The 26,169-nt window shown below is 40.1% G+C and overlaps 2 protein-coding genes across 12 annotated transcripts in view; one reads left to right on the forward strand and one right to left on the reverse strand.

Moving 5' to 3' along the window:
• The window catches only part of cntn4 (contactin 4), a 157,926-nt gene extending 140,174 nt beyond the window's left edge, over positions 1 to 17,752 (forward strand). For 2 of the 3 annotated variants that reach the window (XM_067588318.1, XM_067588320.1), the window contains 11 exons: positions 446 to 621; positions 2,811 to 2,931; positions 3,386 to 3,544; positions 4,419 to 4,568; positions 5,469 to 5,539; positions 7,445 to 7,679; positions 7,959 to 8,074; positions 10,042 to 10,228; positions 10,319 to 10,431; positions 13,719 to 13,887; positions 14,307 to 17,752. In XM_067588318.1, coding sequence (XP_067444419.1) covers positions 446 to 621; positions 2,811 to 2,931; positions 3,386 to 3,544; positions 4,419 to 4,568; positions 5,469 to 5,539; positions 7,445 to 7,679; positions 7,959 to 8,074; positions 10,042 to 10,228; positions 10,319 to 10,431; positions 13,719 to 13,887; positions 14,307 to 14,398 — 1,589 coding nt within the window. In that variant the 3' untranslated portion in view covers positions 14,399 to 17,752. The remainder of the gene's footprint in view (positions 1 to 445; positions 622 to 2,810; positions 2,932 to 3,385; positions 3,545 to 4,418; positions 4,569 to 5,468; positions 5,540 to 7,444; positions 7,680 to 7,958; positions 8,075 to 10,041; positions 10,229 to 10,318; positions 10,432 to 13,718; positions 13,888 to 14,306) is intronic. The other variant, XM_067588319.1, reaches the window with a different exon arrangement.
• Positions 17,753 to 18,495: 743 nt separating this feature from the next.
• LOC137182058 (band 4.1-like protein 1) overlaps positions 18,496 to 26,169 on the reverse strand; it is an 80,489-nt gene continuing 72,815 nt past the window's right edge. For all 9 annotated transcript variants that reach the window (XM_067588324.1, XM_067588321.1, XM_067588323.1 and 6 more), the window contains 4 exons: positions 24,072 to 24,167; positions 23,529 to 23,609; positions 23,302 to 23,418; positions 18,496 to 22,356 (listed from right to left, as the gene is read on the reverse strand). In XM_067588324.1, the coding sequence (XP_067444425.1) occupies positions 22,351 to 22,356; positions 23,302 to 23,418; positions 23,529 to 23,609; positions 24,072 to 24,167 (300 nt within the window). In that variant the 3' untranslated portion in view covers positions 18,496 to 22,350. The remainder of the gene's footprint in view (positions 22,357 to 23,301; positions 23,419 to 23,528; positions 23,610 to 24,071; positions 24,168 to 26,169) is intronic.

The raw sequence follows: 26,169 nt of genomic DNA on the forward strand, positions 1-26,169 counted from the left end.
TTCCCATGTGATGCCATTGTAATGCACTGCAGGCTTGAAAAGAGAGTGGCTACGACTGGAAGAAGTGCTCACTAGTGTTTACTGTTTTCCTAGCGCTGCGTTTTGGGAATTTCTGGCCAATCTTGGGGAGTTCCAGGCTGAAGGCTGAGCTGACAGTGACACATGGAGACTTCTCAGGATGCAGGAGAGACACGTCTCCGAGTCCCCACAGAGACAAGCTCAGGCCGAAACTAATACCAGTTATTGTAGCTGTGTGCCCTAGTTTGCTGTGTGCTCTGTCCCGTATATCCTTCTATTAACTGAGTCTGACATATCCATAAGGATGATGGAAGGGCTTGGCTTTTTGCAAAGCCATTTCCTGTACTGACTTACACGTAATGCCTGGAAAAGGGGAACAGAGCCATGTGTTTGATCAAACATGCACGGATGTGACTGTGTGTTTCAGAGCCGACCATCATCACTACCCTGCCGTCCACACTGGACGTCACCGTGGGGGAGAGTGTGGTCCTGCCCTGTCAAGTAAGCCACGACCCATCTCTGGAGCTCAAGTTCACCTGGTTCTTCAACGAGCAGCTCATCCACTTTGCAGGCCACGGTGGATTTTTTGAAAAAGTGGGCGGCGTAAGTCCATAATCTCTCATGGTTTCTGAGAACCTGCGAGTTTGTCAGGCCTCTGATTTATAAACAAGTTATCATGTTGTGAGAGCTGTATGGACGAGTTTCCTTTTCAGAAGGAGTAGAAAACATCCTGCCTCAATGTCATGATAGCTTAAATGGATATTTTCAGTATTTAGAAATGGAGCAACTAGCTGAAAGCAGTGAAATTGCTGTTTAGAGGTAAATTTGTATGTGGTTGTTCTCCCATTTCTAAAACTTTTTTACTAAAAGCAGCAGTTTGATAGACATCTGTCAGCTCTAGCTAGCTAACATGACACATGGGGAGAAATGACAGCTCGTAGGAGTGATGAAGACGCATCAACAGACAGCACAAAGTAAAAGCACAGAGGCCCACCCTCACATTAGTCATGTTGGCTTAAGAAATAGAAGTAACATTACCATATGTGAAATTATTGCAATTTGCGCACTCATTCTGGATATATAATATGCAAGACACAAGATATATGCCAGATGTGTTATATAGTGCAAAATAAAATTTTTGATGCCTGTAGCGTATACAGGCAATATTTCACACTGTACTGTATCAATACAGGATTTCATTATTTATCAGCCAGTCAGGATCTAAGCAGCTGTTTATGATTTTTTTGTAAGTGTGATGCATTTTCCATCTAAAGCCATCAGTCTGGACTTCTGTCAGCTGTCACTAAGTCCCACATTGATCTATCTAAACTGATCACCTAAGCATTGATCACAGAGCATGACAAACACTTGCAATGATCAGCCTTAAATGCACAGTAACAGTGTAAGCTACCTTACCTTAAAGCAGGCGTTTATTCCTCACCAGTTTCTGTTAGCAACTATCCATTACCTCATTAAAAACCAGAGCTCTGACCAGATCACGACATGCAAATCGCTAATTATGCACTGTGAGCTAAAAAGGAGATCACAAGCATTTTCCATGCATCACTTTTGCTATTCGTGCAACACCTCATACTGATCTCCCCATGAACTCTCTGTCATTCCAGATTGTTTTCAAACCCCCGTGTGTGCGCATCTCACAATGATGTCACTTAGAAACCCGTCTATTATCACTGCTTTACACCATGTTTTTTAGATGGCCCTGACTACATAATGAATCATTAAGAAACAAACCCTATTGTAGTATGTTGGAGAATAGTGTTAATGCCACTGTGCGCTTATAAAAATCTGCTACATAAAAGACATTGATTTTTTTTTTTTCCAACCCCTTCAGAGATTTCATTGAATACAGGTCAAGAGGTGACTGAAGATTCATTGGTACATCAATATTATACTTCTTCTTCTTTTAGCAGGGTCATAATAAATTCAGCCGCAGTGCAGATGGAATGTTTGTATCAAGTGTATTATTTATGGCCAGAAAATTGCTGCCTGTGGTTTATTTTAAAATGAAATTTACATACACGCCCCGCAACCAGTCTTCGTCAGTCGCTGTGTACTTTAAAAGGTTTGCAGCTTACATCACAACATGTGATACGCAGGCTCATTTTTAATTTTTTCTAAATTCAAGACTCCTTAAAACAATGCAGGTGTTAAGAAACAAATACAGTGCTGAGGTGTCTCTTCTGTTTTTTCTTATGATTTAGGTGCTTTTTAAAACATAATTTATGTTCTCATCTTCCTAATAAATTGCTGTATATCTACACTTGCATTGATTAAGCTAGCAGCCACTCTATAGAATTCTTACCACCACTGTGCTACATCTTTCCACCATGTCCAATTTATTACAAAACCTGCTCTGCTCTACTGTGGAAGTGGCAATTAGAGATGGAATAAAAGGCTCCCTTAAAGAACTAACTATTAGACTAGCCATTAGGCTGCTCCTTAAAACGGAAACTGCTCTATACCACAATCAAAATCAAGCTATTTGTGCAAGTACATTTCAGTAATTATAGTGATACAATAAACACATGGAGTGTGTCCATTATAGAGAGGTATTTCTGTGTAATTTTAGAATATGGAAGAAAAGGCTACAGGAGGAGTTTTACTTTTCAAGATACACGTACACAAGAATGAGCTTTCTGTTCCCATGTGACTGGAAAGTCAGTATTGTTCTTCAATTTACAAAAGCTGGAGGCTTACCATGTTGCTTATAGAACTGTGTGTGTGTGTGTGTCTGTGTGTGCTTGCCTGATTGTGCATGTGATGAATGACAGCAGCATTCAGCAGGAGACATTATGGTTCGAAACATCCAGCTGAGGCACGCAGGGAAATATACATGCGCCGTGCAGACGAAGGTGGACAGCATTTCCATTGCTGTTGACTTGGTTGTCAGAGGTAAGTCACAACAGTGAACATCCATTGCGCCTTCGCTTTCAATACAAACGGACACGCTTCAATTCAAAATGACTACTGACCAGTTCCATCAACTACCTGTGTTTTAGATTTCAGAACAGTTAAATAATTCATCTGCTGCTGAAGAAGGTGGAGGTGTGTAGTGATTCATGTTTACTGAGGCTGGTTTACTGATGAGGAAATGAAGGGAGAGAGTGAAAAGGGAGGCAGATAGGAATTTCTCTCTTTAAAGAAGGAAATTTACTGTCTAAGTAGACAGAATAGCATTTCACATTGAACTGACTTCGCTACAGTAGCCGTAGGTGCTAAAACCACCACAACTCTGTCTACCATCTTTCCATCTCTCCCTGATTTACATCCCACCCCCCTCTTTCTACCTTCTGTCTGTCTCTCTATCTTTCTCTCCTTTTTCCTGCCTGGCTATGCCATCTATCAGGTCCCCCAGGGCCCCCCACCAGCATCCATGTAGAAGAAATCACTGATACCACAGCCTCTCTGTCCTGGAGGCCTGGTCCTGATAATCACAGTCCAATTACAGCATACACCATCCAGGCCAGGACACCATTTTCCCTCGGGTGGCAGGCTGTCACCACAGGTAAGCTCTCTCCAACCAGCCGTGGCCTCCTCCAATCACATGGAGGGGGCCGCTCTTCATTCTGCCTCGCCTGTGAGAATATTGGAGATGTAATTTTTACCCCAGCACCAAATGGTGCACAATTGTAGCATGACCATTGACCACCATTTTATCTGACTCCTGGGAACCCTGAAACATGGATCTCGTCCTGAAGATGAAGCTTGTTGCCAAGGCTGTAATTTGATCGTGTAGTTAAGTGATAGCACCGATGTGCAGAGCGCAATTTTTCCCCACATCCTCTTTTATGGGGCCCTTAGCATTCACGCATGATTGGTATAATGTGCATTAATGCTGTACAGTATACCTTGCTCTATTGATATTTTTGTGAATTAAGGACAAGATAGTTTTACTGGCCTCATTGATTTACTAAATCAGGGTCATATATTTGCAGCAGAATTACATTATGACCTTGCAGGTAGGCCGAGCTCCTTCTGCAAAAGGAGAAATTGACTTTTTGCCATTTCTAGTGGGAGCACTTCTATTTTCTCATATTCAGTTCTTCACAGTGATTTTGATGCTTTGCTATAACTGCAGTTAACACACATGTTGCATTAAACGATTAAATAATTATTGCCAAAGTAGTACGTTTATAGTGTGTTTCTTTGAATGAGATTCTTTTGTATTGTTTTCTTGTTTTTTGAGTTAGTCTGTGCACTATGTGTCCTTGTGAGGGATTACACCTGTCCCATGTACCTGTGGTGGAGTCCTGCCAGGCCTATCAGCCTAGAGGACAGTCTGCTGCTGATGCTAAGCTGACACACACACATGTACACAAACACACGCACACATTCAAAGTTCCTTGATACTGAACGGGCTACTGTGTGTTTTATTCCAGTTCCTGAGGTGGTGGGGGGCCACCGGCTGACAGCTACAGTAATAGACCTGAGCCCTTGGGTGGAGTATGAGTTTCGAGTCCTGGCAAGCAACACCATTGGGACCGGCGAGCCCAGCAAGCCATCCAAACAAGCAAGGACAAAGGGGACCTGTATGTATTGCATGAGCAGAACAAACTTTATGCCTCTTCCAAAAATGTATGACATGTTTGTTTTTTCCCTCTCAACATAATTTTAGTAAAGGGAATAGTTCTACATTTGGGGAAATACACTTGGATACCACTCTCACATCTGTACCTCAAATATGAATCTTGAGCCAGAAGTACGTTAGCTTAGCTTAGCAAAAAGACTGGAAGACTTAGCATGAAGACTGGGGGAGGTAGCCTGGGCTAGCTGTTATATCTTGTTTCTTTTAATTTGTACAAAAAAACAAGTTATGGACAATTTCTAGCATATAACCCCCACATAAAACACTTGTACAGATTAAACGAAGAAGTATAACATCAATTAGTAAGTTTTAGAGGTGCTGTTGGTGGATTTTCTTGTCTCAGGACAGAGTCAGGCTGTTTCCAGTCTTCATGCCAAGATAAGCTAACAGACTCTGAGCTGTGGCTTCATATTTAGCATGCAGATACATGAGTGGCATTGATCTTTTCACTTGTCTGTCATCAAGAAAGTGAGTAAGCGGATTCCTCAAAATGTTTGTCTTCAACAACCTTATCGTAGTGCCACAGGAAAATGATATTCTATTCAAATTTCAGCTGAAGAGAAAAACAAAAATCTACCCAAAGGGAGCTGGACTCGCCGAGGTTAGATCTTTTATGCATCATCTGGTATAAAATCACATCACAGACTGGCTGTGTCTGCAAACACAACTCAGCTGTGAGAAGTCTGCTGATATCTTACAGGATTTCTGGATGTCGAAGTTCAAATCTGTCCGAAAGTTACCTTTCTCTGTTGTATGGGAGTAGCAACATGGAAAATGATTACATGTGCCTTTTCACCGTCGTGTGAAGTCAGCAGGGCTAAGCTGATCTGTCTTGTTCCTCCAGCTCCGAAGGTCACACCAGCTAATGTGAGTGGAGGCGGTGGCAGTCGCTCCGAATTAGTCATCACATGGGAGGTAAGCAAGCCCGCTCAGAACCCCCTCACCCATGGAGGAGGGAGCCAGTCGTCATTATTCTCTGTGGATCTGGGCCTCTGTTTCATTAATAACAGCTGAACGGCTTAATGTATGGCATTTCATTTTTAAGAACAGAGGCAATAACTGCTGCTGTCACCCTGGGGGAGAGAAAAATGCTTTTGAGGTTTCAATAAGATAATTAAACTGAATGGTTCCTTCAAAGTCCCAACTTTTTTCAGATTGTTTTCCTTTACTTTCATTCTTTATTTTTTCTTTATTTCTACAAAGCCCTCACATATCAAGCTAGCTCGAAAAGCTTATATTGATTCAGGCTGCTCAAAATCATCAGTCCCTGCTGTGAAACGTTTCACAGAATCAGCGTTGATGTTTCAATATGCAAGAGTTCAATTAAAGTCTAACTTCTGCTTCACAAAGCCGCTGTTTTGCCTCAGCCCTGAAAAATCCTGAGGCATTTTTCCTTTTAATATAAAAATAGGGACGGAGTTTTGCATTTTTAATTTTAACTTTTGCTTGGACAATGCTCTAAATTTCTATTTGTGTAGTTGCTTTAACAAAGAGCCAAGTTTAAATGCACAATATGTAATCTCTGCCACTAGGGGTCTCTCAATCAAAACAATACAAAAGACGGAGTTTGATGACGTTATGAAATAGCGCGGGATCATGAGACATGTTGTCTTCATTGTTAAACAACCACCATTGGCATCATTGCAGTCAGCTTCTCCCGGTTAGGATTACCTTCAGTGTTGATCGTTCATGAGGTTTTTACCAGGAGCCGAATTATCTGCAGAGGTCTCCTCCTCTCCAAAACAAACAGATCCAGTGATTAGAACTAGTAAAACGCTAAATAAAACAGTTTCATTTAAAAATCAGTGCTTCTGCGACACTGTTCAGCAGACACAGGATGTAAGGAGGGGCTGCGAGCCGAGCTGCCGCCAAAGTTTGCTCAGCTTGTTTCTGACAACTTAAGATCCAGACGTTCCTCTCCAAAACAAACGAACACAGGGATTACAACCGGTAAAAACACTGAACAAAGCAGTTTCACGTTAAAAATCAGTGTTTCCCTGAGGTTGTTCGGCAGACACTGGACATCCGGGAGGGGTTCTGTGTGAGCTGAGCTGTTGATAACGTTTGCTCAGCTTGTTTTTCTGATTACTGATTATCCAGATGTCCAATGACTAAAATCCCTCGTCTGGTATAAAGATATACTTGAAAATGACCAAGATCTAAAAAGTTTATCGTAAAAATGTGGCATAAAACTGGATAAAGGTCCATTTATGACTGGCAGACAAACACAATGCCAACGTATTATCTTGCTCACATTGCGTCTGACTCTAAAGGGAAAAGCATGCAAACGTCACGCCCAGTCTTGCATCCAGTCTTAATTTTATTAAAAGAAATTTGGCCTAAAGGTGGGAGGAGAGGAGATATCTGCACCAAAGCATAAGACTGATATCACTATCCTAAGCAGGGCTAAAAAATAAAAAAGAAAGAAGAAATTAAGTGCTTTTTATATCAGCATGTATCTTTTAGTGGACGGGAGTGAAGAAGGCTGGTTTATCCACTAGAATGAAGTCAGCAGCTATAAATGCATGAGGCATGTTATCAGTCTGGACAACAGCTGAGTTTATGGTATCATGCTGAGTGCACTGTACTGTGTAATGGATGTTTCCGGTAATAATTCGTGTGTGCACAGAATGTTATATTTTAAGCAAAGCATTGAAAGCCTGTCTTTGCTCTTGATGTCTCACTCAAGGTTCATTTATTAACTAAGATGAAGTGGGAGTTTTAAATTGATAGATATCAATTGATTTTATGCAAAAAACGGCATTAAAATCAGGTATTTTTTTAGTTTGCCGGTGTTTAGACCTTGTTTTTTTTCTGCAGCCTGTCCCAGAGGAGCTGCAGAATGGACCAGGGTTCGGCTACGTTGTGGCTTTTCGACCCCACGGTGCCACAGGCTGGATGCAGGCTGCAGTACCGTCCCCCGAGGCATCCAGATACGTTTTCAAAAACGAGAGTATTCAGCCCTTCTCGCCTTTCCACGTGAAGGTCGGGGTTTACAACAATGAGGGGGAAGGCCCTTTTGGACCTGTTACCACTATCTACTCTGCTGAGGAAGGTACGCATGGTCTTATACACAACATGAATAGCTCTACTGGCTCGGCTACAATTAATGCATGTGTACATGATCCATTCAGGGTCTGAACAGCAGCAGCAGTGATCCTGCAGCCAGCGTTCTTCTATCAGCTCTTGCAGATGTCTTCCCCATACTTCCCTCCCTCTGTTGTTCTCATGAAAGAAATAGCTTTGAAACAGTTTTGATGTTCCCACTTTGAGGGGTCATCAAAGCTCCGTGTTACTTCTAAAATCATTCAGAGTCTTTATACATTAACTCTAGAGCCTGGCCGAGCGCCCACAAGGATACGCGCCAAGAGCCTCTCTGCATCTGAGATTGAAGTTTTGTGGAAAGCTCTGCCCTGGAATGCCAGCAAGAAAAGAGTTCTGGGCTATGAGGTGAGCTGCAATGAAATACCTTGTTTGTATGTGCTTCCACTGGATGCAAATCTGTGTGTTTGTGTGTGTGTGTGTGTGTGTGTGTGTGTGTGTGCGTGTGTGTGTGTGTGTGTGTGTGTGCGCAGAAACACAAGGCAGCTAATGCTGTTGAATCTTGTTCTCTTCTATTATTGATAAGTGTTTCAGGCTCATGCACCTTGGGCATAGGAGATAATAGCTTGCTGCATGCATAATGGTCCAGCCTAGTCCCATGCCTGCGGGTTTAGTTGTGTTTCTCTTGTTGGTTACCTAAGTACTGTAACCACCCTGATTAGCGTACTGATGCAATACTCTAAGGGATAGAACGTTTAGCTTCTAATCCACACAACAAAGCAGTTTCAAAACTGGCTTTGCGCTCAGTTAGTTCTTGTCATTTTAATTCCACTCATTATTAAAATCCAAGATTTGAACAAACTGTATATAAAGTGGTTGAAACTAGCTCTACCTCCAACAGCTACAACTGTAACATGCTGCTCTAACACTGATGCTTCAGTATTATTAATCTAATGATGTCATATATAATAATATATCAGTCAGAGGGACCGAACCAATACTTTTACTTTCCCTCAACAAAATTCCTCCATTCGGAACACCCTGCAGCGTCACCAATGCAGACATCACATCCGTGCGTTACCCTGGTAATGTTAACAAAACCAGCTGCTTTTACACCCCTTAAATAAAATATTGAATAGGTATTGAAACAAAAACTGATACCATTACAAAACTTGTTCTATTGAAATGTATGTAACTTGTGAATATATATATATATATATAAATAATTAATATTATGTCATCCTTGATAATTATGAATGGTGTATGAAATGAATGTCAGGTCTCAGGTTGGCAACCTTGCACTTCTAAGGTAAAACGAGCAAAAATGCAGCGCCTCAGCTCCTTCTCACTGTCTGGCATTCTTTATATTACACCAACAGTAAACTCCTTTGGAAGTTCCATTATTTGTTTTTGGCGCTCCAGCGAGGCTCAGTGACTGATGGGTAATCTTGCTTGTCAACTTCCAGCAAACTGATGAACTGTTGTTCACTTCCTGCCTACACCGTTCACAGTTCCCTTTCAACTGAGCATTTTTTGCTGCCTACGGTTCGGAATCTTTCTTAACATGGCTGAATACACTGTGCAGTCCACTTCGCAGGGAACTACTAGGCGATAGGAACACACCTTGTGACTATGCTACAGTTAAGTGGTGCAAAGCCAAAATGTTTTGGGTGGAACTTGTGCTCTAGAATTATTGTTCAGCACATCAGAGTAAATGGATTATTAAACTATGTTGACAGTAATTGTTTGGGTCACAGAGCATATTCTTCATATGACTGCATGCAGTGAACCGTAACATCCGCACCGTGACGGTTCGGGATGAATACGCGTACCATTACACTCCTTGAACAAAGACGCTGTTTTCATCCACGGATTGCATAAAATGGGAGAATTATAAATTGTTGACCACTCAAAGTCAACAGAGGAGCAGGGCCTGAGCAAACCGTTCCTGGGAGGAAAGACAAATTATATTTGTGCTGTCAAGCGTGCCAGCTATTTCAGCCCTGACAAGCAGGGTGACAAAGAAAATCTGTTATCAGTGGAAGTTGATGGCAGGGGATTTTTGAGGATTTTCTTCCTCTTCTTCGTTTTCCTTTTTTTTTTCTTCCTTTTGCATATGTGACCTCCTTATTCTAAATCACATAACTTAAACTATGACGTGTCTGATAAGCACAAGTGAGACACGTAGCTCTTACAGAGCAAGAGCAAAAGGTACATGGTGACACGCTGCTAAAGGTTCACATCTTCCATCCAGTTGAGTTCACATCTCCCTGTTTCCAGTTTGCACTTCATTGACAGGGTGTAACGGAAAGCTTTTAAGGTGTCTGTCGTGTTTGCCGCGTTCACGTCTGAGGTTCTGCCCTGTTGCTTTTCAGCTGAGGTACTGGAGTAGAAGTGAAAGGGAAGACACAGCCAGCGTGCAAAGGACTGTAGGAAATCAAACATCCACTATTATTCGCGGGGTGAAAGGCAGCACTACATATTACATCTCAGTGAGGGCGTATAACACCGCAGGAACGGGGCCCCCCAGCTCCACTGTCAACATTACCACCAAAAAACCACGTAAGTATCACATCTAATTATAACTACTGATCACGTTCTGCCAGTGTTCAGCTTTTGTATGAGGTGACTAATGTGTTTTTCTCCCCTCAGCACCCAGTCAGCCACCAGTTAAAGTTATGTGGAACACATCAAACTCCAAGATTATATTGAACTGGGAGCAGGTCAAAGCCTTGGAGAATGAGTCAGAGGTCACTGGTTACAAAGTAAGCGCCCAGTCGCTTGGTTTTATCTGAAAATTGTGTTTGTTCAACCCAGTATCACAGCAGTTAGTGAAAACGTCATGAAATTTCATCTATGGATTCGTGTGCATGGACACAAATTTTCCATTTTTTTCATGTCACTCAGCACAACTTTCAAACTAATGTATTTCAAAGTATTTTTTCATGCCTGCACCACGTTTTTTTTTTTCTGTGAGTCAGGACTCAAGAGCACAGAAGCTGAATTGTTTTTTTCTCATTTGTAATTCTTTTTTTTTTTTTTTTTTAACTATAACTGCTACATTACTCAACATTTAATCACAACATTTTATCCTTGTTTTTATTTCTTTATTTTAATTTTATTGGTACAGTCAGTGGATGGACCAGAGGATCTGCTGCTGGGAAATATTTTCTTACTGTCAATTTTAATGATATGCTCAACATTTCTCCACACAAAAACAAGAAAGTGTCCTTGATAACTCAACAATGTTATGACCATCCATTTGAAATATTTCACCTTCGATTCTGAGAAATCAAGTTGTTTTTTTTGGGGGGGTTGTCAGTTTTGGATAGCGAAAGCATTATTATTACCTTACTTTTGTCTATTTTTATTATTCTGTGTTGCATTTGTGGGAGCCAACGCCAAGACACATTCATTGTATGCTTGCATTGACTGATAAAACAGATTCTGATTGAATGGGCTACTGTATGTCATGATGACATAAAATCCCAAAACCAAGAATCATAAAGTTACAAAATCAAACAAAAATCTCCAGGGTTGTGTGAATAGCCTATTCATTCCTGTAAGAAGCCTGCTGGACATGCTTATATGCGTAGACATCTTTGCAGCCTGCTTTCTTCCCTTAACAATAATTAAAGTGATCATAACACTGATACTGATGATTCATATTTAATAATATGTTGTTGACAAGTGGCCATGGTATAGGTAAAGGAGGATAATAAAGTTCATAATAATAAATAAGAAAAGTAAAGTTCATAATTCAATAATTCATACTGCTTGCTTTTGTTTATTTGCACACAATTATCAGTTACACTTAGAGAAAAATTATATACAAATATATGTTGCAAGGTTACAAATAAATGTAGTATGTTGCTTATGAGACAAGATGTAAGAAGTACATTTGTATATTCATTGCACATATTGTGTTCCACATGTTTATAAAAGGGTAAAGGGGTATCCCATATAACTGAGGGTCCTCAGCCCATAAAGTGATAGTTAAGCTAGTGAAGTTGTTTGTAATGTTGTCGTTTATAGCCTGTGTGCTCTGTGAGGTCACCAGAGCCAGAGGGTCAAAGGGGCTTCCAAGCATGCAGTATTCCGATATAACCAGAAAAGGTTTGCTTATTGTGTGCATATTGCATACTAAACATTATTTTAAGTTACCCGCAGTAGCATCTTTCACCAGATTCCACAAGGATTCTCTCCTTGGGGCTGAAAATATAGATAAATCTTGCATCTCATCATGAAAATAAGGTTAAAAGTAGGCCAAGTCAAACAGCTTTCCCGTGGAGGATTTTTGTCACTATTTCCACAAAAACAGACAAAATAAATGAATAAGTAATAAAATGAAATATGTAGGCCTATTGAACTTTCAAAGGCTTCTGTGAAGCTATGTCTGGTCAAAGTCATGTCAATGAAATGTGAAGATTAAAACTTTATCATAGGACTAAACCAAATACATCAGTGGAAAGGTCTCAACCTGGAGAGTAACATTATGTCAGTATGAAGATGATGCATGGCTCCTGCTTTGAAATATTGACCTCTGAACCTTGAAACCAGTGCATGTTTAAAGGCTTATCACTCAGCAACGCAAGGGGTTACAGACATAGGACCAGCTGTTATAGAAAGCTCTTGACCTCAGCTGTCAGCAACAACTGAGGGCACTGTCAAATATGGAAAAGAGCAATTTTCACACATTTAATGATTAGATTTTTAAAATCTTATACCACCAATGTTTCCACCAACCCCCAAAATCACCTGGGGTACCAGCAGTTTAATACTGCCAACTTCTAATTATGGGAAATATATCAGTGTATATAAAAACTACAATTCCCATCAGAGACACACCGTAGAACTTGTCATGAAGTGTACAAATCAGCCAGCATAATTGTAATTCCTCCAGTTTCCAGAGTAGCATCATAATTATAGTTATAAAAAACTGTATCTTTACAGCCAAAACATACATTATACTGCATCTCCATAATCAGGGTGAAAAAATCATGAGGATGTCAGTTCATCTGGGATAGGTCAGCTGGTATTGTAGAATGAGTTTTCGAGTTGTGTTCACTGTCGGTGGGAGTTCTGCAACCCTTCAGAGAGCAATTAATTTTGTTATTATAGCCTCCACATGTTTGTTTAGCCCACTCAGGGATATAATAAACTACGTTGAAATAATTCAGGTTTGTTGAAAAAGTCTAGGGTACTGTGTACATGAAAACACTTGGAGATAGCCTAAGTCAACTATGAGTCCCAAACTGCACTGCCTCAAGAAATCAGCCAGTTGCAAAACTTAAAATTCTGTTTCCTGCACAGTTTATGGCTGATCGATTTTATCATAGAGTTATTTTCTTTACATTTCAATATGCAGTGCAGTATTTTGTTCCAGGTTGTAACCACCAATCTGCAATACTATAAAATGTTATACTGAATATATGTTATGTTGTTATGTTATGCATAGCAACAGTCAATGAGGCTCATGGGTAATGTAGCCACTTCCCCTATCCAAAACTGACAAAAAAAAAACTTGATTTCTCAGAATTGAAGGTGAAATAATGGCCATAACATTAACCTATCATATTTTTGAGTTATCAAGGACATTTCGTGTTTTTGTGTTGAGAAATGTTAAAGATATCATTAAAATTGGCAGTAAGGAAAATACTTCCCTGCAGCGGGTCCTCTGGTCCACCACCTCTGATATGGACTACTGACTGAACTGATAAAATTAAAATAAAGAAATAAAAACGAGGATAAAATCTTGTGATTAAATGTTGAGTAATGTAGAGAAAAAAAGCATAACAAATGAGAGAAAAAATACAGCTTCTGTGCTCCTGAGTCCTGACCAAAAGAAAGAAAGTTTAAAAAAGAAAAAAAAATGATCTGAAATAAATTAGGAAGTCGTGCTGAGTGCCATGAAAAAAAATGGAAAATTCGTGCCCGTGTACACGAATCTATTGATGAAATTTCGTGACTATTTCACAAATTGCCATGATACTGGGTTGATTTGTTGTTTCTGCAATTGACTTTTGACTTGACTCGTGTAATCTTTCCCTAGGTGCTGTACAAGAAAAACCGTCACAGCCGCCCTAACGTCATGGAGACCAACACAACCTCTGTAGAGCTCGCCCTGCCCACTGATGAGGATTATATCATCCAGATCAAGCCATTTGGAGAGGGAGGGGAAGGCAGCAGTAGCAGACAGATCACCATCCCAAGGATACCAGGTCAGTGGAGAGCTAGTTAGTGCCTCCCTATGAGCTGAGGGAGCTGAATAATCCAGTCCTCTGCTGTTGTCTTGCCAGAACAGATTAGCTATCATCATCTCCAAAGGAACAGAGAGAGTGGGAAAATAAAGTGCTACATGAGACATTTGTGCATTATGGCTTCTACTTGACACCATAATGCAAGTGTTGCATGAAAAGTTGAGCAATTCATTTAGAACACTTCCAATGTCTCATTCCACTGCTCACATAACAACTCTCAAGTATTTTTAGAAATTAATGTTTTAAGCTCGTAATTACTAAAGCAGACTGGAGAGGCGGTTGATTAAAAAATTAAATGCCAAAACGTCAGGGGTTTTTTGGGGGTTTTTTTCACAGCAAACAACAGACTGACAGCCTCATTCTTTTCAATACCTTTTCAGGCCCCAACGCAGTCGGCTCAGCATCCAAGGTCTCCACTCTATCAGCCCTCAGTACAATAGCACTGTCTTTCACAGCACGGACATCTTTATGACAAACGGCTCCCAGCAGACGTTGCATCTGATGTGGAGACAGCTCTACGGCGGAACGCAAACACAGCCCACTCTGGTGTAACTAGACCCATTCATTTTGATTTTAGAGGCAGAAGGAAGACGCTGAAGAAAATTTAAAAAAAAAATACAAAAAAAAAACACGCCAGTGAGATGACAGGGAAGGAGTCCCCTTCAGCACCCAGGCTAAGTAAAGGAGATTGACCGATGTCGTTACTATGTTGTTACCAAAGCAGCTTTCATAGGAAAAATAAAGAGAAAAATGTCCTATATGCATCTTTTTGTATGACATGTTGAGCTTTTATAGATTTTTTTTCTTAATCAATTTGAAGTCGGTCTGGGCTTATTGGGGCGAGAACAATTAAGTGCATGGCGAAATAACATCAAATTTTGACAGCGAACCTTTTGTCTTCTAAAATAAGATGAGTCTTGTAACTTTGGTTCTAACAGATCAGTCATTTTTTTCAATTGAATCAACGATTAACCGTCATCTGTTACATATCTGTGTTTCTGTTTCTGCAATATTTCAAAAATGTTTCACTCAAAGGGCTGCATCGACATGTTGGTTTGTCATTACTGGGTTTCTTACCCAGTATGTGAAGAGAGGATTAGCATCTAAAATCATCTGTCAAGACAGCACACTAATGCTTTACCATACTGCTAAAGTGTTAGCGCTAGCAAACTGGGTGATGCCAGCTAAATTTGATTCAAGGTGGATTTCATTAAAGAGGAAACTAAGATTTTCTCTTAAAATGTCAATAGAAAATGCAGAATAAAAAACAATTATAACTTTCATCCCTCATAACATAGTCTCACTAATGGGGAAGTTTTATGACGACTTTGAATGCAGTGTCATACTTGGCAATACCATCTCCGAGTGATTCCCTGTACAATCTGGAGTACACCAAGGCTGGATTCTCTCCTCCAGTCTCTTCTTGACTGTCATCTATTGGATTATGTGAAAAACAACTGCTGACAGACATCGAGGCACCCAGAAGACCCTCTCTAGCCAGCTTGAAGTTCTTGACTTTGCTGATGATCTTGCTGTCCTTTCCACAAATGTCAAACATTTGCAAGAAAAAACTGATCGACTCATCAAGTATGCTCAACAAACAGGCCTCATCATCAACACCACCAAATGGGAAGTCTGATTAGTCAGGACAATGGAGCCCAAAAAGATATCCAGCTCGCAGCACCTACGCAAGACTCCATAACATCTGTAAATCCAACACCTACAGCCTCAAAACCAAAATTCACTCGTATAACTCCTTGGTCAAGCCAGTTCTACTATATGGGGCTGAGTGCTGGCGAATAACCAAATGCAACATGAACAAAGTCAGCTCATTTCACAATGACTGCCTGTGAAATATTTGACATATATTCTGGCCCAAATAAGGAGCTCTACATAAAGACTGGCTGCCAAGATGTGATCTCAGAAATTAAATACCATTTATGATGAGATGATGATGACTTGGACACATACTATGAATGCCCCCAGAGCAAATCCCAAAAGTGACTCTCAAATGGACACAATCAGGAAAACGGATACAATGCCAACCAAAGATCACCTGGCGAACACTATAGAATTGCTGGAGATGGGTCTCTTATGGGGTGAGGCATAATTAGTTGCTAAAGACCGTGACAGGTGGAGGGGGCGAAGAGCACAAGTAAGTAAGTATAACTTTCATCAGATAATGTTCATTGGCGCCAACTACATTAAGGATTGGTCCAGGATTTTTTCAAGTCTATCTTAATACAATACTCACATGCCATTCTGTCCATACTGGCTGTTTGTAGCATGACTACACCGTGAAAGATGAGGAAAAAAATCCATGGTCCTCATTTTGTGCAAAAAGGTCATCAAAAGTTCAGTTTAAGCTTATATCAGCAGTCTGAGTTAGCCAGTTCAAGTGGGTATTTCCCAAAGTTACATTCTTTTTAGTAAAATATTTCCTGTAGTGTTTCCTTTCTGAGCTGCAGTCACAGGATACATCCTGGTTGAATGTAGGTTTACTGTTGAGACAAAACACCATCAATAAACCTACACATGACTACCAAGAAAAAGATACCTGCTTCTTGATTCGGCTAACTCAGACTGCTGAAGCTTTGGCTGAACTCTCATCTTACACAGAACAAAGAAGGAAGGCATCATTTCAGAGCCAGTGACTCTTTCAGCATACATATTGTAACCCGTGCGGTCCTAAAATAGGTTCAAACTTTTTCAAACCTAGCCATCAACACGCTGGATGCTTTAGCGTTAGCATGCCACGATTTTGGTGCCATTCCTCTGGGGTAAGAAGACCAGGAATTCCCAAAAAGTCGATGAAGTCCTTAAAGCTATCCATGTGATAGTTGCCGACCTTGTTACCAGTAATAGCAGCATGCTGTTTTGGAGAGCGTCTCCCCTGGGTTCCTCTGCCTTGGCCGTTGAACTGCACTGGTGACCGGACCCTTGTGGCTGTCTCATGCTCCTCATTCTTTCAGTTAGCCCTGTGTGTAGAGCTATTCTTTGCCTTCTGTGTGCCTCATCATATGTTCAAAATCCTCAGGTCCTTAAAGAGCCTTAACTTATCATATGTATATCGAAAACATTAGAAACGTAGAACTATGAAGCAGCCGCGGTGATGTTTACATGCTGCTGTGTTGATAGATTCTGTATGTTGTCAGGATTGGGGGGCCCAGCATCCTTTGTGTCAATGCTGAGGTTACTGAGGTTAGTTTGAATGGCATTCTGCTGTTTTGGATGGGATATTGGCAATATATGAGGCCTGGTGCATTTTTATAGGTGTGTATTCTTAATAAAAGATGATGCTGCTGATCTTTTCCTTTTTTCCCATAGTCTCCTGATGCCATGTGGGACTGCTGTGGTACAGAGGTACAGTGCAGTCTGTATGTAGCTTGTAATCCAGTTAAGTAGTTTGTAGTACTTTGAAGGGAAGTGTACTGTAGGCTACTGGGTCTTGCTCAGAATCATGCATCACGAAATGTGTAATATACTGTTTTGTACACTTCAAATCATTTATATAAAAGAACCTTTCTAAAGAGATGATTTACTTGGTTTTTATGTAATAACTCTGTTTCATACTGTAGCTAACTGTTGCTCAGCATGACTGTACTTTGTCCTCTCTCTTCTGTCTATTTGCAAACTGACTGAATGGCTTTAGGAACATGCAAGGTTCATGCATCTGATTGGTTTGTGTATACTGTACCTGAACCATCATTGGCCCCATGTCTATGCTTCTCAGTCAGCCCCTCTGAGATGTACTGGGTCTACTGTCCATATACGCTCTACATGAGGGTTTCCTCTGTTGCTATTTATTGTTTATACTGTGTTAATAAAGATTATTGATTTATAGAACAATGTCAAGCTCTGTTGGTCCATCTCTCGATACATATAGACCCATTTGAGAACTGACATATAGAAATATTCTCCCTCTGGCCTCAGCAAAGGTTTTTAATGGCATTTGTTAAGAATACAGTATTGAATTGAATGACTGGAAATCTAGATTACACCAATAAAACAGCTAAGGGGAGAAAATAAATCATTCTCTTTCATTAAAAAGGGGAGAGACTGTTTATTAACATCTCAAAATCAAAGCAGCAGAGGCCAAGATATCCTGACTTTTAGTCCCTATGGCTCACCCTACTGCCAGATCCTTCATTTCCTATAATGCAACTCAATAGATTGTCAGTACTAGACACGCCATGCTTGATAAATCCCCACATCCCTCACACTCCATGTCCTACGTTTGAAACGCAGGCTTTTTGTTAAAAAGCTGCAATCTCCCTTGATGACATCATCAGGGTTATTTAATCAGAGTACTTAAGGGCTGGAGGTTGTAGCAGTAAATCTTCTGTGTGAATAACACATACATGCTGACTGTCAATGGCATAGTCTATTAATTTGAGTGTAAAGTCCTTTAAATTGAGTGAAATTGTCAGAAAATGCACTAGGTGGTGCTGAGAGCACACAAATAGTTTTAGTCTGCACCCATCATATGTACTGAATTTGGCCACAAGATGGCAATGCATAACAAGTTACATTTCCTGTTATACTACAATAACAATACCTCAATTCATCTGATATTACAAAAAGCCCTTTATTACATATGATGAATTATTATTGTCTGTAATTCTCAAGCCATATAATTAAGTAAACAAAAAGAAAACATCTCAAGTTCAACTTCTTCACTATGGGTAACTTTTCAAAGTGAAATCCCTCTCCCCTCCTTTCAGAATCAGAGACAGTGTTTGAATCATACTGAGACATTTATTTATGCATGTATGTTTTCCATTTAGACTGAAAGCAAATACAGCAAATACACACCACCGAGCACTAGGGGAATGTAGAGCAAAAGGCAGTGGAGAATTGAAGGTGGAGGCAAAACAGCAGAGCAGTTCGATGCTCTTCATGGGGCAAAAAAGTTCATATCCATAACCTGTACTATGCTGGTTTCTACTTTAATGGGACCAATAAATGTTTTCATCTCATTGAGGACTAACAGTTCCCGTTCAGAAAGACTTTCCCTTTTTACTGCGCTCAATGTCACATCCTTTACATTGCAGTAATTCACTTTCAAGACAGCTCCTTCTCACCTTGGACTCAGAGGAGTGGTCATTTCTACATCTGCCTCATGGTTATTAACAGCACTTTCAGCTGAGAACAGATAACTGTGGCTCCTGCTCACATAAGCACAACTCCAAACATAAGGCACCCAATCATGTGACATTTCTATTGCATCTTTTTAACCGCAAACTGAAAACACATCCTTGCTCCTTTCAATTTCTACATACTTTACAGGATAATACACAGAAGTATGGATATTTATATGTAGATACAGGCCTTCCATCCTTCAACTCACCACCTCACCCACAGTACACAACCTCTCTCCTGATGCCTACAGTTGTTTCTCTTCCATCAGTAGTGTGTCCAATACTACAGCAAAGACAGGTCATTTGAGTTTTCCCAACAGTTTACAGTATATGTGCTGCTATCATAGCAAGCAAGTGCTTTCACAACAGTCCAGTGTCATATGACCAGATAAAATAAAAAATAGAGCAAAATAGAATATACAAGTCATCAGTTTGGGAATCTCGTTTCCACAGACATATCAACAGCAGGTCGACAGGTTCAAGTCAGGGCATGGGCGGATTAGACAACAAGGGCGACAAAAGCCATGGTCACAAGTGTTGGAAGGCTCCTTTGAATATCACTAACTCTTTGTTATAGGTTTTGGTTACGCTTTGTTACGCATGAGAGTTCACAGTTTTCTCCCTTTAGAGGACAGAGGATAAGAATAATGGCTGCTTATTGCAAATCTCACAAGCAGTGCGCTTCACTGCTTTGGTTAACAGTAGCACGAAGTTAACAATGACAGCAACAAGGCTAACATGGGTCAGGCTCTATCAGAGGGATTCTTATGTATGATAAGCAATGCATAGTATAGTATTAAAGGTCATCCAGGATATATGTTATGTGACAGCCAACAGGTTCTGTGGATAGACGGCGTTTCAATATGTCACACTATGACTTTCGGCTTTGTCTGGAAGGGAAACAGGGAGGAAAAACACAGGCCTCACATTCACCACTCCTATAAATACAATTACAGACTCATACACCATAACTTAAAGAGTTAATCCAACAGAAAACAATAAAGTACCCATGTTAATCTTGTGGTTTTGAACCTTTCAGGCAGTGTTTGTGAACATGCACATATGAGCTGTAAATTGCTGTTTAAAGCTGCTATAGTTAGATTTTTTATATCACAAATGAATCAAAAGACTACATGTAAGGTACAAGGTGTTGTTCATAGTAACAAACCCACAGAGAATCATCACCTGACTCTGCAGTCTTTCAGCTCATTGTTTTGGTTTTCGAGCCTGCAACTTTAATGTTTTGGTTCACTCTCACTGCTTTCACCATCATTTCCAACCATAGCCAGCAGCTGTTTCCTGGAAAAAAAAAGTTCTGATAAACTCCATGTGCACTACATGCTCAGCACCAAACTGCAAATAAAGTTAGCAGCTAGCTGGTGAACACAGTGGAGCATTTAGCAGCTAAAGAGTCAAATATTTCCCTCAGGAGTTGATAGAGAGCAAAACAGGAGAGTGAGTACTGGACTTACATTCACCAGAAATATGACTTCAAATGAATGATAATGTTGCTCCATATCTGCTGGATGCTAAATAGACAACTGTTTGCTAACAGTTTGCCATGACAGCTTTATTAGGTGATTATATGTCAATGTTGTGTTTACATCTTGTTGCGCTGCCCCCAAGTAGCCAAAAAAGAAACTCAATTTCAGCTGGTAAAAGTAATGGATATGATGTCAGTACTGACAGCCAACTAAATGACCAAAGGCCAGTCCACCAATTTACTGCATTTCTCTTCATTGCATCACCGCTTCACAATTTGGCAAAACTGGTTTCTAGTTTTGAGATCTTTTTGATTAACTTTGTAAGATCTCCAGTGAAACGCAGCATTGAGCAAAGTAACAGGATAAAAAATGATGGTCTTTCACAAGTCAGATCATTTCAACCTCAACAGAGAGATGCTAGCATGTTCACACCTGAAGACTGAAATGTCAAAGATCACAAGAATAACATACAAACTCTGTTTCCTGATGGAAGTCAGTAAAATCAAGTAAGATCATCAACATATCATCACATTTCTGAAACTTATTAGATAAAAGGTTATTTATATTAAATTTGGAAAAATTCTAAATCTGTGCCCAAAATGTGTGACCAGCATTTCTTTTATGTTGATGGCGAGCTGACAATAAAATGAAAACAGTCACAGTGAGGGTAGGGGTGGGTGTGGGGGGGTGGATGGGACGAGGACAGTGATGTTTGTATGCTGGAGACTGGGACCAAAGCAGAGTTCCAGCTGTCTGCTGTCTGTTCTTCAGTAGAGTCCATCAACATCAGGATGTGTCCACCACTTGTTGGCCCAGTGATCCTTACAGTTTCTCCAAAGGTGCTCAGTCTCATCATCTCCGCAGTTCTCATGGGATTTCAGATGTGGATGTGTCCACATTTTTTTTTTCTTTTTTCATTCCCTCTGCTATTTTTGTTTTAATTGAATCATGCAGATTATAATCATCTGATATTATACATATTTCATAAACAAGCAAACACTGAACATAAATTAGATCCTCTATAGATAAAAATGTAAAAAGCTAATAAGACAGCTGTTGATTATACTGAAGGTGTCATGGCCAGGAGGTGGCAGCAACAAGCAAAAAGGCTGCCTCTTGCCACTTGGCACCAACCTCCCCCACCCCAACCAGCATTGTCCCCATCCTTTCACCCAACCCTCCTCTCTGCTCTTATATATTAATTTCATGTATGACAGTAGCACATGGAGGATGTTTAGGACCTTAAAAAATAAAGAAGTGATTTTTTTTGTTTTTTTGGGGGGGGGGGGGGGGGGGGGGGTATTGGGCCTGGAGGGGGGTTGGGGTTAAAAACGCATCAAATGATACTCAGGGGTTCAAAAGAGTCAAATTGTGTTAAATGAGTTAAATAATATACAAGTAAAGTTTCAGACAAATGACTCTAACGGAGGTAAATTCAAAGAGTAACAGCTGTGACCGGGTTTCACTTTCAGTCTTACATAACTCCACCTGAATAAACCAAACGTAAGTCATCCGATAGAAGACGTTTCCTGTTCCGTAGGAAGGTGGAGGGCTGGGATGGGCCGGGACAGGACGGGAGGCCGGGTCGGGTCAGAGGCTAGAGTCACAGTTGGTTTGTCTAAAGGGACAGAAGTGGAGGTCTACTGCTTCATGGAGCGCAGTCTGTTCTCGTGTCGGTGTGTACACAGTGGGGGTAGAGAGTCCTCTTATCAGGTTGGTGGCATACTGCGGGGCGGGGCAGGAGACACACAGCTGGAGGATCCTCTCCTGTCCCCCGTCTCAGGAGCCACCATGACCAATCAGGACTGCAATAAGACAGCAACACACAGATCTGTTTGTATAAAACTTGAAAGAAATGGTCTGAAGAATGGTCCTTAGCATTGACTCAAGAGTCAAATTCTTAGTAAAAGTAAAAGTAAGTAAAAGTTTAAGTATGACTCTTCAGTGCTGACTGCAGTGACTCAACAAAACAGTCATTTCTACCCAAAATGCCCTCACTCTAGCACTGCACCAGCCAATGGGAGACCTCTAAACGTCATGTGTCACATCACATCAGTCATCAAAGCTTCATACAGTCCTTGTCATGATTAAGATTACACGTCATTCATTATATCCAGCTCTTGCAGGCTGAAGTATAGTCAAACATTTAAGAAGAAAAACAATTTAAAAAAAACAATAACAGTATTTTAGATATTTTCCCCTGCAGAAAATATAAATATATTTGATATTATTCATACAACTTTTAAATGGGTTAACGAAGGATATAATGACCATCCTAAGTGATACTCATCTGTGGCGGTATTATGAATTTACTGGCTTACTGGCAAGTTTAATCAGCTCAATTTGTCATTTCTCTGTTTTGCTATTCACAGTTTCAAACTTCTTGTATTTCACAGCTCAGCTGATATAATAATTTATTACACATTTCATAGTTATACACTTAATGTGGTTAATGTAAACATTAGGAGGAATCACACAAACATCAGAACATTTGATTGTATTCACGCTAAATCCATCATGTCATGAACCTTTTCATGTTGTATAGTTGTATCTTTTATCAACTTTTCATTTCCAAAATATGGAAAGTAGTCACTGCTAATTGACCTCTAGAGCTCTTAAATAATTTGGGAGCCAAGATCAAGTCTGAGGAATATTTACAAATTTTGATGTGCTTGAGTGGTTTTATACATATTAGCCCAGTTCATTAAACAGGAAGCTCAGTAATCTTGTAACCTGCAGTCATGACGTACCTCTGCTTTCTGCTGCAGCTCCTCAGTGGGAGACTCTGTTTCCCTGATAACCACTGCTTTTGTCACCAGCATGTCAGGATGCTGCTGCTTGGCCTCTTGGATTGCCATGGCGAGGGCCTGAGGACGTGAAACATCAAAGCCTGGGTCATATACTTCACATATTAACTTCCAGTTCTTTCTGACTTATTGAGCATAAAGTGCAGGTGTTCAGTAATACTCCTTCTCACCTGATGTTGGTCCACATCATCATCTCCTGTGATTATAATCCTTTTCTCAATTCTGGTCTCTGAGTAGCCTCCTTTCACAGTCTGCAGAGTACATACAGTGAGAGACAAGCTCAAGTGGCAATCAAAACTATTGTTTTATTATATTTTTTACTTCTATCTTTGTTCCTGTTGTGTTTCTGTATCAGTTCTGTGTCTTCTCAAACATTAAGTGCATCTTTTGTGCACCAGATGATTTTCTCAGTAAAGACGCAGCAGATACTTATGGTTTAGAACAACAAACATGGAGTGGAGATAAAATGAATCCTGTTGTTTTATGCAGTAGCTCTTAGCAACAGAGACGCAGAGTATTTATTTGACGACAGGATGAAAAATTACGTCTAGAGGTTTATCAGTCTATTCATTTTTATGTGGTGGTCTACTTTTCAGCATGTCAGCAAGGGGTGATGAAAAATATTTAAGTGTGCATCATAAGATAAAGATGTGGTGGGCAGACTCCAAGCTCCAATCATTAAACTGTAACTATGGGAACCGGTAAGGAGTTACCTTGGTAACTTGGGTTGTGGTTGCTGAGGTGACACTCTCAGCGGTGATGGTCAGCGGGGACACAACAGACTCCCTGCCCTGGGTGCCGGCTTTTACCTACAGAGCATTCATTAGAGGGGAGTTATTCTGCCATGTTCACACACTACCACACACACACACACAGCAGTGCACACTGCAGACACAAACACCAGCACACACACACATGCTTGTAAGCAACATGTACTGTTGTCTCAGTGAGGGGTCTCAATCTCCTTTATGTTGTATGAACCTTTTTAAATGACAGACTCAAAGGCCTGACTCACACAAGTTCAAACTAAACTTAAAAGAACAGAACACAGGCCACTAGTTGGCTCGTGTAAACCCAGCTTTAGATGTATGGAAATAGATAGAAAGCTCAATGGAAAAGGGACTACCAGTAAACATATTAGTTAGAGACCCTTCATTAACCAGTCAACTTTCAGATTCCAATTACCCTTGGATAACATGCTCCCAAAAGATATGGATTGAAATAATTAAACGACACCACCTGAGGGACAGGGTTGAAATCTTCAGGTGGTTTGCCTTTGACTTCATGTCCAATAAATATGACAGAAGGTTTAGAAGCTGGACTGGAAATGGTCTTAGTGCGTATTTTACTCTCTTAAATCGAGGTATGGTTTTGAGCTTTTAGGAGCTGAAGGACAACTTTAATCTGCAGAATCAGGATCACTTTAGATATTTACAAACTAGAGATTTTATTGGCAAGAAACTTCCAAAAGATGACAGCATAATGAGAGAAGATATCCTTGATATTTTTCAAAACGCCCACGAACATGCTACTTATCAAAAAGTCATTTATAAATTATATTTTGCTCTTCAAAACTGTATTTTGAATATTAAAGCGATATTGGGAAGCAGATGGTAATTTTACAATAACACAGGGAGAATGGGACAAGATCTGCAGACAGCAATAGTTGATGACAAGCTCTCCCTCCTGGAGACAATTTAGCTGGAAGAATGTGATTCAAAAGATCAACGACTCTAATCTGACTGTTGTCCCCCTGTGGCTCCATTTTGGAGAAGTGTCCACAATATCCTGGAAGCAGTTTTTAATAAGAATATTAATTTGACTTTTGGGATAACGTACCTTGGTGATATAGAAGAGCTTCACTGTGCAAAGTGAGATAAATACGTGTTTAGAGTGCCGTTAGTGCTTTGAAAAAAGGCTTTGAGCAGAAAATGGCTTAAGAAGGACACACCAACCATAAGTGAATGAACTGACCTAATTTACAATATATATACACTATAGAGAGAATTACATTTAAACTAAGAATTCAAATTGATGTCTTTGATAAAAATTGGTCAAAATGGCTTACCCATACGTCAACAATGAGGCCTGACTTTGTATAATAATAAAATCCTTACATTAAGGAATCAAATCCAATTTTTTTTTTCTTTCATGTGCACAATTAATGTGGGTTGATATTAATATGTACATATATATGTATTTTGTTGTTGTTTGTTTTAAAGATGGGTCCTCCCCTTGTTCATTTTTTTTATGTGTGTATGTGTGTGTGTGTGTGTGTGTGTGTGTGTGTGTGTGTGTGTGTGTGTGTGTGTGTGTGTGTGTGTGATGTGTCCCTAATAACCTTTATACAAAGTAAATTACAAAAAACATGCAATACTAGTGCACTTCCTTCCCAAACAAAACCATGATGGAGCAATGGCTTTATTATGATTGCACCCCTTTAACATACTGTATGTTGTTTTTGAAAACGAGAATATTGCTAACATGAATTATTCAAAAGAAATCATATATGTGTAGAAACTGACACATTATTGGGCATTATACTCGGTGGATTTTGTTTTTGTTAAGAATGCTAAATGGTAGATTGGTATTGTTCAGGAGTGGTAACAGGCCAGGGATGGTGGAGGCAGCCTTCTCAAACCACAAATTATCATCTGTTTTGTGTGTAACACACACAAAGTATACACAGAGAACAGGTTAACATATCAAAGAGAATGAAGTATCTATATATTAAAGTCTACCTGAGATCACATTTATTCATCCCTTTTTGCAGTCACAAATAATGCCAATGTAGTTTTTAAATGTGTTCCT

The sequence above is a fragment of the Thunnus thynnus genome, chromosome 4, assembly GCF_963924715.1.
Source record: "Thunnus thynnus chromosome 4, fThuThy2.1, whole genome shotgun sequence".
In the NCBI taxonomy this organism is placed as follows: domain Eukaryota; kingdom Metazoa; phylum Chordata; class Actinopteri; order Scombriformes; family Scombridae; genus Thunnus; species Thunnus thynnus.